Consider the following 16,900-nt stretch of genomic DNA (forward strand, 5'->3'; position numbering starts at 1 on the left):
ACTGTATGCAGAGCCGTCAGAAAAGTGTGACTTGCTCTGAAATGTTTTTTAAACGTGTTCCCTGGACAAATCAGTGAGAGCCATTAAAAAGAAATAAATGATTATACATTATAGTTCTGTTAATGATCATCATCAGCCTCAGAATGGGATTAGTAGGCTATAGTTTACTTTTTTGCCTGCAGGATTGCACCTAAATGAAATTATAGGTGTAATACAATTCCAGTTTTCACAAGTAGCCTAGCCTAGTATTATAAGTTAACTGTGATTAAATATGAAATTAATACACTGTTAATGCGTACGCATTGACTTGAGCAGCAATTTTCTCCCACACCAATTCTCTCTCTTTTGCAGCAGCAGCCGCTGTCTTGCTTTTTTAACTAAATGCATGTTCAAACTCGCTGTTTGTGCGCATGAGTATTTCCGCCGACCCGTTTGTTTGTGGTTGTTACCATGGTGAATCGTAGAATCATGGCTCCATTCAAACTGCCTTTTTATAGTGGTTGTGCACGCGCGTAACCCTGAGTGAACCTATTCCGAGTTGATTGAACCAACTCAAATCAGCTGTTCTGGAACCGAAAACTCAGAGTTTCCCATCTCAGGGTAAATCAACTCAGACATCAGGGTTAGATTCAGAGTTTGTTAAACCTCCTACCTGGAACGGACCCCTGGGCCCTGATCCGAGTACACTTGACCCCAAGTCCAGTTCGATTGTTTAGTGTGAACGTGATCTGTGCCCAAGTCCACTTGAAAAGGTAGTCTCAGTAAAGTTCATGTGTACACCCATACTGGTCACATCAGGTGTAAAAACCAACTGTACCAAAACACGGAAGTGGACTACTATTTTCTGCAACTACGAGACATGTTTAATCTCAATTTAATACTGATGCCACAGTATCAGACGGCAGCCCTTTCCAGAGCCGCCAGACCCAGATGCTTCACTGCCACCTTCGACCTGCAGTCAGAGCTTCAGCAGGAGGCTGAGAGCTCCATGCCTGACAGCAGCGGCTCTTCCGGCCAGGAGCAGAGCTTCACCTCGCTAAATCCCCTTTTTTTTCTCCAATGCAGTTTTCCAATTATTAAAAACTTGACGGGGGAAACGGAAACATGAATCTAGCTTTGTCGATAGAGTAGGCTACTCCAGCCATGGTCTCCCACCATATCTGCTCGGGTTTATGCATGTGCAGTCTGGAGAAAGTTACGCTTTAGGGAAAACCTACTTATCAGAAAAGTAGCACCGCTCTGTCGTTGTGGCTCTATGTTTTATAGGGCAAATCGGATATTAGTAAAATGGTAAAACATATTATTTCCATGGGGCATTTTCATGATTGCTTGAACGGACGAGGACAAAACAATCTCAACATTAAAATGATGTAGAAGGCTGTGTTCATGCATGTTGTAAAGGAAGTCATTTAGCTTATTGGCTTTGTATATTTCCAGACATTCCTGGACTTGATGGCCAAAGGAATCCCTCAGATATTAGTCGACTCTCTCCTGGTCCTTCTTCACCCTGCTGACAGCTGCTTGCCAGAGTCCAGATGAATGCCAAAAGGTATGATTTGCCTCTTCTTTATTGAGATTGTCTCACACCCCCATCTTGCCTCATCCATCCTCAGGAGAATTCTAATGCACTGATACCAAGGGGGAATAATTTTTTTTCTTTACAATCTACTTAGCAATGATTTATTGATTGCGGCTTCCACCCTCACAGAGAATTACCGATCCTTTTTGGGAAATCAGATTTTCACACCTTTCATGAGTGTGTATGTGGCGCAGGTCTCCAGAGGCAGTGTGAGGGGAAACTGACTTTGAGGAGCATTGGTGTGTGAATCTCTGCGGTGTCACTCCTCTACTGCCAATGCTATGCCCCATGGATGGCCCTGTGATTCTCTGTTGCTCTCCCCATCTCTCTATTGTTTTACATTATTTATACATTGTCTGAGCTTGATTTCAATATGTTTTCATTCCCTTTCAAACCTTTAAAACACATGACTCGCCCACTCTAATATCATAAGCATGCAGGAGCCCCTCTGAGGTATAAGCATTTCATAGAAGAAGAAAAAAAGGAAAATAATAAAAACAACCCTTGCCCTCATAGGAGGAGTCAGATTAGTGTGCTGAAAGCTTTGATGCTCCAGAATGTCAGCTCCGTGGATCGATCTAGCAAAAAACACGCACACACACACCTGACCAATCAGAGGCGTCTATCTGTTGTGGACCTGCTGGGCACTGTGGTTTACAAGCTTCAAAGAGCTCCTTTTAATACACTACTTTGATAGCCCTCAGCCTTCTCTGACCCACCGACCATCCACTGGGGAGCATTTTAGCTTTAGTGGTGTAGAGAGGAATAACTGCTGATCATATTAATGAGAGAGGCAAAAAAAAATCTCCTCAAATCTTGACTACTTATACTACTGGACTGCTATTCCAATAGAGTGTAGTCAGAGGAAGAAGATTAGCTAGTAATGTTACAGATAAAATAATACAAACCTACCACATTTTTCATGTGTAAATCACATAAATCATTAATAGCACTAATCAATGTCTGCATGCATAAAGGTGCTTTGGTTAAGCTACCCAGTGATTCATTTATCATGAGAGAGGGGAACAGTTTGGTTAATAACCCTAAGGGGGAGACAAATCATCATTTAACATTCCACATTAGACATTTGGTCTTGGGATATTTGCCCAGTACAGTAGGGTAAATAGCAGAACAGTTATTCAAAATAGGTGCTTTAGAATTATCGTTGGCCTTTGACTGATACAATAACATGAAATGTTCAGTATTTAGTTTTGAAATAGTTATTTTTAATTTCTTTTTAAAGGTAGTCAAATCAACACTATAAAAGAAAGATTTTACTTAAAACACCAACATGTTTGTCTTCTTTTAATCTTACATACAGTCTGGCATTTTTACAGTCATTTTTGGTGTAAAACATTCCTTAAATACATAACACACATTATAAGAAGTTTATAAGCCTTCAATTTATATATTGTTTAAATTCAAAATTATTTCTGGTATACTAAATAAAAGGGTGACTGAAAAGTGACACATTTAACAAATTTTATTTTGGCAATGAAAACTTATGGCCGATATCGGATATTAATTTTGGCTGTATCTATGTCCTTTCATTACTCAGGTCATCATGATTGCATTACAAGGAGTTCTTTACTCATTAGGTTCCAGCAAAACTAATCAGCTAATGACAGTATGAATGTATTCGCTTTTTAGCCAGTAGGCTACTTGGAATAGTGATATTGAGTTTAAAATAAAGCTGCAATAGAGTACTTGCTGACAATAGATTTTAAACCTTGTTTTTAATGTTTTTTTCACATCCTTTTTTGGAGTTTAGGGTCACAGGTGTGCTCAGGCCTATCTCAGCATGCACTGAGCACAAGGCAGGTCACCAGGGCATTGTGGAGATTATAGAACACATAACATGTATCCCAATTCCATACTTCATACTAATGCTGAGCAGGTTTAGAATATGTAGTGTGTTTCACTGGAGAAGTTAGAAAATTAGGTATACACATAAACATCAGTATGCATGTTAGAAATACTTGATATTTTAGTGTACTGTTGTTGTGCACTATTCTTCCGCACTGCAATGTCAAAAGAAAAAGGGTCAAGAGAGAGCTACAAAAATATTACAATAATCAGACAGATTAACAGGATTATATTGGAAAACAAAATGTATATACTGTATATTAAATCTTTGGGGGAAGAAACAGAAAAGTTTAGCTTTTTTTATTGTCACAGACATTCCAAAGTCAATTTATGTGAGAGAAAGTTTTATTTCTGGTACATATGGCTGCCACTAGTGATCATTTTCAGTATCGATTAATCTGCCTATTTTCTCAATTAATCGATTAATTCATTTTTTCTACAAATGTCAAAGAAATTTAATAAATGACCATATCCCAAAGCCCAAGATGATGCATTCACCTTCCTTGTTGTTTTTGACCATCTGTTTAAAAACCAAAGATATTCAATTTGCCGTCATGTGCAACAGAGAAAAGGATCTGATTCTTCAATTTTGAAAAGCTAAAACCAGCAAATGTGTGATGTCATTGCTTAAAAAATAACTAACATAATAAATTGATTATCAAAATAGTAGCTGATTAATTTTCTGTCAATTGATTAATCAATGAATCGGTGCAGCTCTAATGGTATGCAACTTTACTCTTTTCAGCTAGTTCTGTGGCCTTGCTGTTATCTTCACCCTCTTACAAGCACAATCACTTGTACATCACACTATTCATTTCTGTAAGAGTTTGAATGATGTATGTCAGTGTATATATTGCATAGTTTCCTAGTTAGTACAAAACATTGAAATACATAATTTGTTTGTATACTAACTTTTAACTTCTAACACAGCTATAGTTCTGTTGTACTGTTCCAGCTGTTTGGCCCGTCTATGTTGAATACTGGTATCAATATTAGAGATTATATGAATAAGATCAAACAGAAAAACACATCAATACTCATAATCATAATTGTCATAATATTTTCTGTTTCATAACCAGTGGAGGCTCAAGTGTTGGAGTGGAGTGTGACGGTCACAGGCTGAAACCCCTCACACAGTGTCCCTTACACTGGTAAGACCAATAGCTATTAGCATAGGTATCTGCTAACCACTGATTATTCGGCCACTGGGGGGTTTGGTGAGTATGGGTGAGCGGTAGGCAGAGGAGAGGGGGGGGAATCAAGTGCTTTTTCTTGTTCCTGCAACCTGTTCCTGAGCTGTGGCCAGACTGACTGAACAGAAAAGAAATGAGACAAACCTCCCTCATGTCTGCTCCCGCCAACCCTCTTACACACACACACACACACACACACACACACACACACACACACACACACACACACACACACACACACACACACACACACACACACACACACACACACACACACACACACACACACACACACACACACGTACAAACTCACATTATTGCTTTAATCAGAGGTCTGAGGGTTACTTTAAAAAATGAAGCTAATCCGTTACACATCCACTGCTTAGAATCAATAATGTAATTTCTTATGGTAATTCTTAAATATCCCTTTTTATTACGCATTTTTACAATAAGATTACAGTTATCCCATTATGTGTAATTGCATTACTTCCTGAGCTTAAATTGATAAACAAGCCCAACCTGGTGGCATGATTGCAAATGGGCAAAGCAAACTGTTTTGAAATGAGATAATTAACAGCTTCGTAAGATGGTGAGAGATGTGTTGCCCCCTTATCCTCGAGCCTCAGAGGCCAGGGGAAGATTAGAGCTCTGATCTCATTCCCAGCACTTGTTTGGAGTCTGTCAGGAAGAGAAATGCCAGCATTAGAGAGGTACCGCCACACTCCTGATATGATGAAATAAGGAGAAAAGGAGAAAGGGAAATAGATGGAGGGATGGACAGAAAGGACCCTGCCCTTCTCTGAAGTGTCAGTAGCTTGTTTATTCTATTTTTCATCGTAGCTGCTGGGGCAAAGATTCCCATTTTTCCTTTATTTTTTCTCCTCACATCCTAACAAAAAAACACTGCTCTCATTTTTTATAGGTCTTGCAAACTCTCATGCCCCAGTGAAAATTACATTGTGAAACGGTAGAAATTTCAGGGCTGCCTGTTCTCTGCCCTGTCCCTCTGAGCTTTCAAACAGTCAACAGACTGTGAAGAATAAATAATAAAAAACTATTGATTATTTTGATGACTGCAAGATTCAATTAGGTATTAATTTTGCCCTCCAGTGGACCTATCAAGAAACTCAAAGGATAGGAGGTGGGAGGTGGGGGTGGACCCAAATGCATGCAGAGTGTGGCCAGGCTCAGACAGAGGGGAAAATGTGTTTACCTCGGCAGGCAAAGAGGTGCATTGATGCGCAGTGTCCCACATTTAAGTGCTCCACAAATGAAGCCCTGATGACTAGTGACATTGTTACCAGGAATATGAGTATTGACCAGCCAGCTCACGTTTTTAACGACAGCTTAAACTATTTCTATTGATTAACATTTTCATAGATTATCATGTGTCATATCAAAGAGGACTGATTCTCGTGATGAGCACGTTAAAAAGGCCCCTCTGGGTAGGAACTCATCGACCACCCTGATAGAAGTGGTGGGGGTGGGGTGGAGTGTTGATTGGTTCAGGGGCAAGATAAGACTCACCCTCTCTTTTCCTATCCTTGCCTATATGTGCTGGGCACCTGTCCTTTGCTCAGATATATTTAGGTTGGACTTTATTCATAAATAAGGAAGGGGCCTTAGTCCTGCTGCTTTGTGTCTGTCTCAGAGCCTGAGGTGGGGTGAACACTGTCTGAGGAGCTCTCCAGTCACAGGACACAAGGGGGAAGAGACAGAGGGAGTGAAGGCAGGAGGGAGTGTGTGTTTGTGTGTGTGAGGTAGAGAGAGAGAGAGAGAGAGAGAGAGAGAGAGAGAGAGAGAGAGAGAGAGAGAGAGAAGGAGGAGGTGACATCTCCAGTGCCTGTCTAAGGAAGCAACCTCAGGCTTGAACCTGTGGTTGCCCTTCAGATACACACAGGTTGAGGAGGCTGCTTCTGGTTCAGTAGAAAGCATGTACTAACTGGTCTCTGCACTGTGGTGGCATGTTTTAGCTGCTGTTTGACTGACTTCAACATTTGGACTTTCTGAACACTTTTTTTTACTCTTTTCTTCTGGAGCTTTGTCTAGGTAAGAGAAATGGCTTTTAAGAAACTAAACTTTTGATATTTGTAAAAGTCAGAAACATATCTGTAGACTGGATCTTCTTCAAGATAGAATGTCCTGATGGAAGCATTTAAACCTTTGATGGTATTCATAAAATGCTCTTAAGCATGCCGTGCTTTTTTGTAGTTTTAAACTGGAATGTTTGAGATTATTTCAAAGCTCTTAATTTTTCCCATAGCTGAATCTATTCCAAGATGTTCAGATGGATAATGCTCTAATCATGTCATGTAGATGCTATTCATTTTTGTTTCTAAGTGCTGACAAAAAATGAAAATAATTGGGGGGAAATTTTGGGAACATCAGTGACTTCATCTCTTGTTTAAATCAGGCCTTTGGTTTAAGTTGCCTCACACTCTGCTGCAATATGTCACCTTTGATCTAATTTTGTGTCCCCAACTATGTGAAAATTGATATAATCACTGGTGTGTATTTTCACTCATATCTTCTTTTTATATGTAGAATTATATTTATTTCATTTATTTATCAGCGCACAGCCCATGGACCTCCTTTGTAGACTGCTGTCAGCTTAGTGTTCGCTGGAGATGAGGCACATGTCAGGTAGTAATGAGCCCTTGGAGATGGATGTATCACTGTTTTAGGACTGCAGGGTATAATGGTAACGCCACGCGATCCGTAACAGTTCTTCACCAGGCAGCAGCCGACAGTATCAGCGGGGTAGCACCAGCCTCAGATAAAAGAGAGAGCTGGAGAGGGAGGGAGCAGGAGAGAGAGGGAGAGTGATGAGTGAGCGATAGAAAGGAGAAGCTGGGAAGAGAGAGAGTGAGTAGAGACATAGAGAAGGAGCTGGTGAGGGTAAGACGCCGAAGCACATCTAACCAGGGGTGTTTTCTCTTTTTTTTTTGCCTCCCTGTTTCCCACCTGGGCTTCCAGCTCCCTCCAGGATCCGATGATTACAGGGCAGCTGAGCAAGCCGCTGCTCTCCCTGCGCAGCGACATGAGCGCGGCAGAACTCCGGGCGGACGACAAAGCGGCCACCCCAGACAGCGATCTGAACGACGAGCCCCTGCTCCTGCCCTCCGAGGCCACGGACAGAGAGGGCACTCCCAACAAGCTGTACGGTAAGTCGGCTCAAGCCTCCCGTTTGTCCCCTCTCCTTCATAAAGCTGCTTGCTGAGGTCTGGTTTAGGCAGCAGTGAGGTGAGAACTGAGAGCTTCCAGTGCTGGGACAGGTGTCAGCAGTGGCAGGCAGCAAACTTAGTTTAAGTGCAATGACCAAGTTAATGTTCGGCTCTCATAAAGCTTAACTGTCTTCATGGGGAAATTGTATTTTATGTAATTTTGTGTTAACAAAAGCATTAGTGGATCATTTTGATCCTTCTGCATCTTTGCATGACTCTCCTGTATATAAAACGTATTTAAAAGTGTAATTGACCCTTAAAAATCTGATTTTACTGGTCAGGATTTTTGCTTTAACCCCACCTTCGTCATCCTGGTGGAGAATTTTGTTACAATGTTAAAATGAATCACAACTTATGCAGATAACTAATAACTTTGTGCTGAGTGAAATTTAAACCTCTACTTTATGTCAAATATAATATTTATCATCGACACATCAGATATAATATTATTATTTCTAGATTATTGCAGAGACTTCTCTTTTTACAGTTATTTCTTTTCAGTTTATTCAGTAATTTTTTGTCTTTTGGAATCTTCAGTTGCAAATGATCTTCAAAATTAGCCAATTTTTATATCAGCATGCCTCATTATTTTTGCAGTTATCTCATTAATTGAGTCTTCACACTCTATTTTGGTTGTGTCTAAATCAGTGTGTGTGTGTGTGTGTGTGTGTGTGTGTGTGTGTGTGTGTGTGTGTGTGTGTGTGTGTGTGTGTGTGTGTGTGTGTGTGTGTGTGTGTTGTTTTTATTATGTGGACTAATTCAATCCCTGGGCCTCATTATGAAGCAATAAGCATAATTATATAAATTACCATTTTAGCAAATTTTCTAATTATTTGACGTAATGAGAAAGGTAATGTAGCTCTTAAGTTTTTTTTCCTCAGGAACTTTCATTAGAGAGATTTTATAATCATTAGAATTAGAAATAATTACAAACTGAATATTTGTATTTATATCAAATTGCAGCATCCAGTAACTGCAGATTTTTCCTTATGGACAAAGCAACAGAATTTAAACTTGAAGTTATATAATTAATTTCAAGGAAATTGTGTGCTCTCATCCTTAGTATTTGTGAAATGTATTCATCTACACTAAACAAATTAATTCTAAGACTTTATTTTTATTAGCTTAATTTCAGTAGAAATCTTCTTTAAAGAGACCATTCTAAAATATTGTGCAAAACAAATTTGAAAGACTTCCTATGTAGAGTTGATTTGCTCAACATATCCTCATCATTTATAATTTTTGTCAAGTTTTAATATTATTATTATTATAGTATTTGTTTTTTATGTGGATGCAAGGTGACAAAAAAATGTTTTGTATATTTAGACAAACTATCTTGTCACTTCTGCTTGTGGTGTCTATTTTTGCATTTCTAAAAGTTAAACTGTGTGTTTATTAGTGTGCGTGTATGTCTTAATGTGCATGTGTGTGAGATTCTGGCATTATTGTTTTATTGCTGGTTATACATTTATACTGCAGTAAACAGTGCATTACTTTAGACTGTGTGTGTGTGTGTGTGTGTGTGTGTGTGTGTGTGTGTGTGTGTGTGTGCGTGCGTGCGTGCGTGCGTGCGTGCGTGCGTGCGTGCGCGCGCGCATGTCCTGGGAAGTGGCAGAGCATATAGTATAGTATACTTAGCTTGCCAAACATTTGTGAATGAAATACAATACAAATACAAATTTGGAGGAGAGAGAGCCAAATGTTACGCTCAAATCTAATCAGTGAGATTTCAGCTGTCCTTTAAATCCTTTTTTCAAGAATAACCCGAGGCGAGAGACTTCTAAACAAGGACTGTATACTGCAGGATTTTTCTCTGAAGTGTTCTAATTTGGTTTAATAAGCATCAAATATCTTTCTTCGTTTCTGATCAGTCTCTATCTGACTCCTCTCCTGCTGCTCACTTGCTACTTTTGCTGCTTTTTCTCATGTGCATGTACACTTAATTGTTGTTAAATGCTTTACTATTTATTTATATTTGAAGCTATTTTGGTTTGACATTATTAATGCGCCTTTGTCAATGAGAAATTACTTAAGAAAAACATGCAAGTAACGTATGGCTGTATTGTATTTCTTAAACCATAAGATTAAGATTTTTTTGTGTCCATATTATGCTTGATGCTGATGGCCTGTCTGATGGCTGGTCAGAGCCTCTCCAGTGAGAATTTTTTGGGGGATGGTTTCTCTCTGCCCAGTGGCGGAGCCCTGGGCTGTGCCAGCGGCAGGTTTGGTTTGGGAAGCGCTGCCCACATAACGTGTCAGAGAAAAAGGCAGGGGCCGACGAGGAGATGTGGCACTGTATTTTTTGCTAGGGGGAGATAGGAGGGAAGAAAAAGTGTGTGTGTGTGTGTGTGTGTGTGTGTGTGTGTGTGTGTGTGTGTGTGTGTGTGTGTGTGTGTGTGTGTGTGCGTGTGTGTGTCTGTGTGTGTGTGTGTGTGTGTGTGTGTCAGACAGAAGGGAAAGGTTTAGTGATAGTGATTGGTCACTCACCTTTTTTTACTCAGTCTAGATGGTAGTCTCCTTGTTTTGTTTTGTATCTAGTTGAAGTTTTTGAGTGAACATTTTGGACACTAATGTTTTAACTGCACTTGATGGATCACATTACCCCCTATGTGTTGAGTGGGGTCTATGAAACCTCTCTCAAACCAATTGAGCGTAACTTATGTGGCCATACAGGTAAAAGGTATCCTGATTTTTAAGATGCAATAATTAGTTGGATTTTATGTAGTTATTAGAGCCCCATTTGTCTGTATTTCTGTTTGCAGTGAACTCTTGTGGTTGCAAGGAGATTGGATTAAGTTTTCAATTCTCACTGTTCTATTATCAACATAATTGCCACTTATATGAAAACAACCCTGAATTGAGTCTTTAAACTAGGCCTTACATTATTTAATGGTTTTCTTTATGTTGATCTGAACTGTACAGAAGCTATTAAGATTATTCTCCTTTACGTTCATTGTGGTGAAGAAGCAAGAATACTTTGGATTGCTCACTTTCAGAGTATAGAAAAATTAAAACGTTCTGATTTACGGCTGTTATTTTTGCATAATCTCTCTGATATAGTCCTTTTTTTTCATGACTGGCATTTTCAAAACAAACCAACATGCTTATCCCATGCACAGAATAACTGCACACACTTAATAGTTTCAAGGAAATGAAAATCATGTTAAGACTTAATTTGCTCCTCTAGAATTCAAGTATTACTGTGTCTATGGTATAGACAGAACACAAATGATCCTAAATGCAGTACGAACTAAACACATGTTCACTAAGTTTAGAGTAGTTTTCTTTTATTACATAGACTCATGCATACACAGTGTATGATTGACACAGTTGCGAGGATAGCCTGTAAGTCTTCTGCTTAGACCACCTATGGCTAATTAGTTAAATACTCCCAGAAAGTATACACTAGATCTCTTTCCATACACATTATTATACTGTTATTGAACAGACTTGAATCATCATTTAATGCTGATATCGCTGCATATTTACTTATTGTGCTGCGATTACATGTGCCATATATGTGTTTTTATATCTACAGGGTAAAACACAACTTTCCTTCCCTGCAGAGTTGATGTATGACTCGTTAAGTTCGACTCATAAGTTTTAGTCCCCTAATACTATGTATACGATTTTGTGCTAGTGTGAGAAGGAGAAGTCAGTTGGAGACAATGACAGCAGCGGTCATGTTTGTCTATAGTAAATTGTCCACCTTCCACACCCACCACATGCTTACTGCAGTGGTGAAAGGGTCGTGCTCCTCCTAAAAGCTTGCCTGTGCAAATAGTCTTCCACTTCAGCTAACAGAGGCTACGAGGCACCACAAACATCCTGCCGCCTTGTATTTATTCCAAGTAGAAGTGGACATTAGGTGGGAAAGCTGTGGTTAGTAGGGCAAGCAATTTTTTTTCTAAGGACGGAATGGTGTTGGATGCGTACAGTTTCTGTCTTCTCTTCTCAAGCAAATCTCCCCCTTTCAGACATCAACAGACAAGATAATAAGACACTCAGAGCACAATTCCGTATTATATTCAGCAACCAAAGGCTCATCTCTTGTCAGTTTGCATTTACTCTCCCAAGGATGTGACGCTTCTATCATCATGCTGTCAAAAGGAGCCAGGCTGGAACGACAGGAGCACTCATTTCATACACTTACTGTCCACATGAAATGATCTGCACTTATTCGGATTCTGCCAAAATGGTGGAACATTTTCACAAAGGTCACCTAGAGAACCCCTTCCCCAAAAGAGCATTTCATTGATTCCTGGTATTGGAGGTCATTCAGAACAAAAAGTCCACACAGAATGCCACATCTGCTGTAATGTTGCTCCTGGCCTTTGTGTATTTCCAGGTTTATTAGGCTTCACTTGCAATCACAAATTAATTTCATCTACTGTTCATGGACTAGTCAGCCACACAGAACTTTATTTTGGAAAGTACTTAGAGTTGCATCATTAGAAAAGCTGCAGTACTTTTCCTTAAATGCAGCTTCCAACAATTTTACAATGCGAAGGTTTCGTTAACCATTTTTGAATAGCCAAGCGACCATCAATAGCGACCACAATCATTTTATTCGCTAGCTCGCAAAACTACGCCCGACATTACGCAATACAATTGACAAAGTGCAGACATTCTTCTGTTCCCGATGGATCCAGCGAGTGTCGCGTTAAGGATGATGTCACGCAGTTTCACGTGCTGTCGCTATGGCGATCAGATGAGAATCTGGCCTACACTGAGGGGGTACTCTCAGCAGTGGAAATAGAGAAAAGCACCTGGTACCACAAGTGAGTTGAGTCAAGTCAAGGCAAACCACACATAGGAAATGAGGCATCACATATTTTGAGTTTTTACCATGTTTTGATCAAATTTCCACCTTTTAATCTAGTATTTTGCTGATTAGGGGCCAAATGAACAAACACGAAACACTATTGTTTCATTATACATTACACATAAGAAAGGAGCTGCTCACAGCTGGATAAAATTAAAACAAATAGTGGACAGTGGTGAGACAGCTTCAAGCATACCTGGAAAACATATGAGATAAATATGAAATCGTTGGACAATTTTCTATTTTTTGTAAGTTCCAACTTACATTTGCAGTGGCCTTTAAAAGTCACAATTTGACTTTGATTGATTTGATTTCTTACCATCTTGCATAATGTATTCTTATTTCAAACCGTAAAATACACTAATTTTGTATCTTAACATACTTAGTGCATACTTCATAGTATTATGTAATGTAGCTATGGGTTAAAACTACTGTCTTTCGTGCACAATTCTCTTTTACCTTTACAAATTCATACACACATAAACACAAAGAGACACGCACACATGCACTGCTGGAGGCACAGGTTCTTATTATTTTTGTGTAATCAGCTTAGTGTGCACGATGCATGGTGGGATAGGCTGCTTGCTGATGCAAAGAGCCTCGTAATGTTGTGTGGTGAGGTTAAGTAATAAAGTGGCGCAAACCCAGTGCTGAATGGGCCACACTGAGTAAATAAGAGTGGATAAAGGAGATCGAGGGAGAACAAGTCTCTCCCCAGGAGGTGGATCTCATTATGGGGATTTCAGCTGTCTGCACAAACTTGGAAACAAGCTTAATGCATGCCTATAAAGCAGGTGTAATACATTTGCTAATGTGCCCGCAACGCCCATGGCTACAGCAACACGATCCCTGCGCGGCATGGAGGACAGGGAGGATGAGCACAAGGCAGACTTCTTGTTCCTGATGCAAACAGCAGTAAAGGTCATCAGGCTTCACGGATGCTTGGTTATGCAGAAATGATTTTGAGCGAAACAAAGAACTTCAAAATAACTGACAATATAATTCTCCCTGCTGTTTGTATATTTAAAGTCAAGAAGTTTATTGTTGCCTTGACTAGAAAGTATTCCAAACAAAAGCACATCACAAGTTCTGTACGTGGATAGCTGTGGAGAAAATAAATTGAATTTCAATATGCATTTATTTTAGTTATACACTGTCTTTAAGTTGGAAAATCATTTTCAGCAAAACCTATGTTGTGTAGCTTGTGCTTCATAACCAATATCAATAAGCCTTTCATGTAGAGCTAACAAAGAGGCATCACATCTCCTGGTACGGACACGGTTGGTGTTGTTGAGATGTAATTGAAGCTGCAAGGGTCACATTTTCGGAATAGAAATTACAGTCTTGTCTTTGACTTGTGTGGCGTGAACCAAAAATGCATCCCACAGCCCTTGTGTCCTTCACAAGCCTTTATTATTTATAACGCTCGCTCTTTGAGCAATGACCAGTACTAATGCATAACCTTCTGTCCTTCTGGCTGATTCGCTTCCTTTGAAACCAAAGATTGAGGTAGGAGTAGTGGGTGTATGGTGGATGAGGCAGGGTTGTGGGCGGGTGGGGGTGGCTAGTATAGGCCAGTGGAGATCCAGGCTATCGAGAAGTTATTATGTTTTTTTCCCTTTATATCTGAGGATGTGGAATAACACTGTGATGATTCTTTTCTCCAGAATAGAGTTATGGGCTTCAAAGCAATACTATTTCCAGACGTCCCTCCTTCCACTATTTGTCTGCTCCACCAGAATAATGCACTGGGAGGGGTGGGGTGTGATGGGTTGGGTTGGGCTGGTTCTTTTAGCTACATGATTATTTGCTTGTTTCCACCTTTACCCACTCAGCTCTGTAAATATCACTGCAACAGGGGAATACAGTAACAACTAATACAAGACTTAGATAAACTTATTTCTAGATAAACTCTGTTTAGCTCAGGTCCAGTGGAGGTAAGATATAGTCTTGTGCAGTTTGTAGCACCTGGTGTTATTGTATGTTGCAGTGCTGGTGTGATCCATTGTTATAAAACCTCTATGACAGAAGGAGCGGGTGAGGAGGGGCAAGGGGAGAAAGTGGGACATAGGCAGCATTAGTGACCGATAGCCTGGGGGGCGCAGGCTGATGTGTCAGGCATGACATGTGGGTGTCTGGCCCCTCACGCACCCACACACTCCACCCTGGAATGCCCTCACACCCCACTGGCTACTTCTTAATGTCCTGCAGCTGACCAGATGCAATGCAGGATGGACACAAATTCAAAAAGTGATTTTTTTTAAAGTGATTTCAGTTTGAAGATACAAGTTTGAAGGTCAACTGCAACTAATTATTTTTTTTAATATCGATATTATCTGTTAATTATATTTTTCATTAAACATTCATTCTACTAAATGTTAGCCTAAGGTGATATTTTCACAATGATGTAAAACTGAAAAAAAAAAATCTACAAATCCTCATATTTAAGCTGTAACCAGTGAATGTTCGACATTTTGGCTTAATAAATAACTTGAAATAATTTTCTGATTGGAAAAAATGTCTTGATTAACCTTCTGTCGATCAACTAATGGACTAATTGACTAAGCGTTTAATTTAGAGTTTGTTACTATGGAGCTTTGTGCAGTTAGATTTTGTTCTTTGTTCTTTTATTGAATAGGGGCATCAACTATAGATTATTTTCATTAATGTTTAATCTGCTGATTATTTTTCTCGATTAATCAATTAAAAGTTTGGTCTATAAAACCAAAACAGAAAATAGTGAAAATTTCCAAAACCCCAAGGTGATGGCATGTCTTCAGATGTCTTGTTTAGTCTGATCAGTCCAAAAGCCAAAACAATATTTAATTTTACATGATATAAAACAGATATTAGAGAAGCTGGCACCAAAGATTTTTGCCATTGTTGCGTGAAAATGAACTAAATCGATTATCAAATCCGATGAATTTTCTAAAGATCAACTATCTGGTTGATAATCATTTCAACTAGTCATAAGAGCCTTGGGTTTCTAAACAGACAGAGTATGAAAAAAGATAAATGACACAGAGTGAGAGGATAGCCTTTATTCAGCACAGGGTTGCAGGCTCCCGTCAGCAGAATCCTATTTACAGCAAATATCATTTAAGTAATTTAGCAGGAGGAGCAATAGTGAAGCAGGCATCTCCTAAAAGGCTTACAGCTCTCTAAAGCTAGTCTTCATTTCAGTCTCTCGCCTTCGCTGATGGCTATAAAAGGATGAAGAATAATTTAGATTGTTATTTGCCTCTTTCAACCCTGAGCTAATCAGGTTGACATTGCTTTGGGAATGAGGAGGACACTCCATAACAGATGTGCTCATGTGCAAAGTGTCCCAAGTCCCCCGTGAAGATACAACACAAAAGCCCTCTTCTCCCCTCCCCTTCCTCTTCCCTTCTCCATCCTCCACTCTTCATCACACCATCTTTCCTTCTTGACCTTTGAAATGGGCATTGCCTCTTCTCACCAATTTACCTCCCTTTGGTCCCTCTTGTGCTTGTGCTGCTTCCATCTCCACTCCAGCATCAAGGGAGAGACAGGTAAGAGCTGGAGCAGAGCACTCTCATGTCAAAGAGCCTTTTGGTAAAGACCTGAGGCCATGAGTGAGAGCATAAGTGTTGGAGCACAGGGTCCTTACTGCTTTAAGCATCGTTTGCATGCAGATTTTCCATCCATTCATCAGAAACTGGGGGCTTACTACAACCTCAAGTGTACTATTTTCTGTTTACATTTAAAACCTCCAGTCAGTGGAGACATCTATTACACCGTTGCATCCATTTCCTCTGTGCCTGTGCTTCTTCTTCTGTCGTTGAGTCTTCCCTCTGCTGATTGTGGCTTAACAATCACCTCAAAAGTAGTCACAGAACTGCTGAGGTGTAAAATCCTTTCTGTTCGGCACACTCCACAGCACCACCTCCTATGTAATTCCTTAACTCCATAATTCCACTTTGTGCCAGAATAATGAATGAGATAGATTTTTTTTCTCCCCTGTAAGGTCTCCACCCTTGCACGATGAGGAATCAGGCTTTAATGTTAGAGGCCCAGAGACAGTGTTGTGGCCTCTTCTCCCTCTTGCCCTGCACTTGGCTCTTAATTAAGTAAATGACAGCTCTCCTAGCAGCAGCAGTAGCCATAATGTAGCTAATAGTGTTTCAGGCAGCCACTCAAAAGTCTATCTCTGGTGATTTTCCATCCCCAGAAACAGTATTGACCTATCCTT

At 39.9% G+C, this 16,900-nt stretch overlaps 1 protein-coding gene across 3 annotated transcripts in view; it reads left to right on the forward strand.

The window, feature by feature from the left end:
* Positions 1–16,900, forward strand: part of pou6f2 (POU class 6 homeobox 2) — a 76,983-nt gene that overhangs the window by 2,496 nt on the left and 57,587 nt on the right. The window contains exons 2-4 of one of the 3 annotated variants that reach the window (XM_039790863.1): positions 1,438–1,549; positions 4,525–4,596; positions 7,615–7,802. In XM_039790863.1, the coding sequence (XP_039646797.1) occupies positions 1,536–1,549; positions 4,525–4,596; positions 7,615–7,802 (274 nt within the window). In that variant the 5' untranslated portion in view covers positions 1,438–1,535. Of the gene's footprint in view, positions 1–1,437; positions 1,550–4,524; positions 4,597–6,504; positions 6,688–7,482; positions 7,504–7,614; positions 7,803–16,900 lie in introns of those variants that run through there. The other 2 variants (XM_039790864.1, XM_039790865.1) reach the window with 2 other exon arrangements.

Source organism: Perca fluviatilis, chromosome 22 (assembly GCF_010015445.1).
Source record: "Perca fluviatilis chromosome 22, GENO_Pfluv_1.0, whole genome shotgun sequence".
NCBI lineage: Eukaryota > Metazoa > Chordata > Actinopteri > Perciformes > Percidae > Perca > Perca fluviatilis.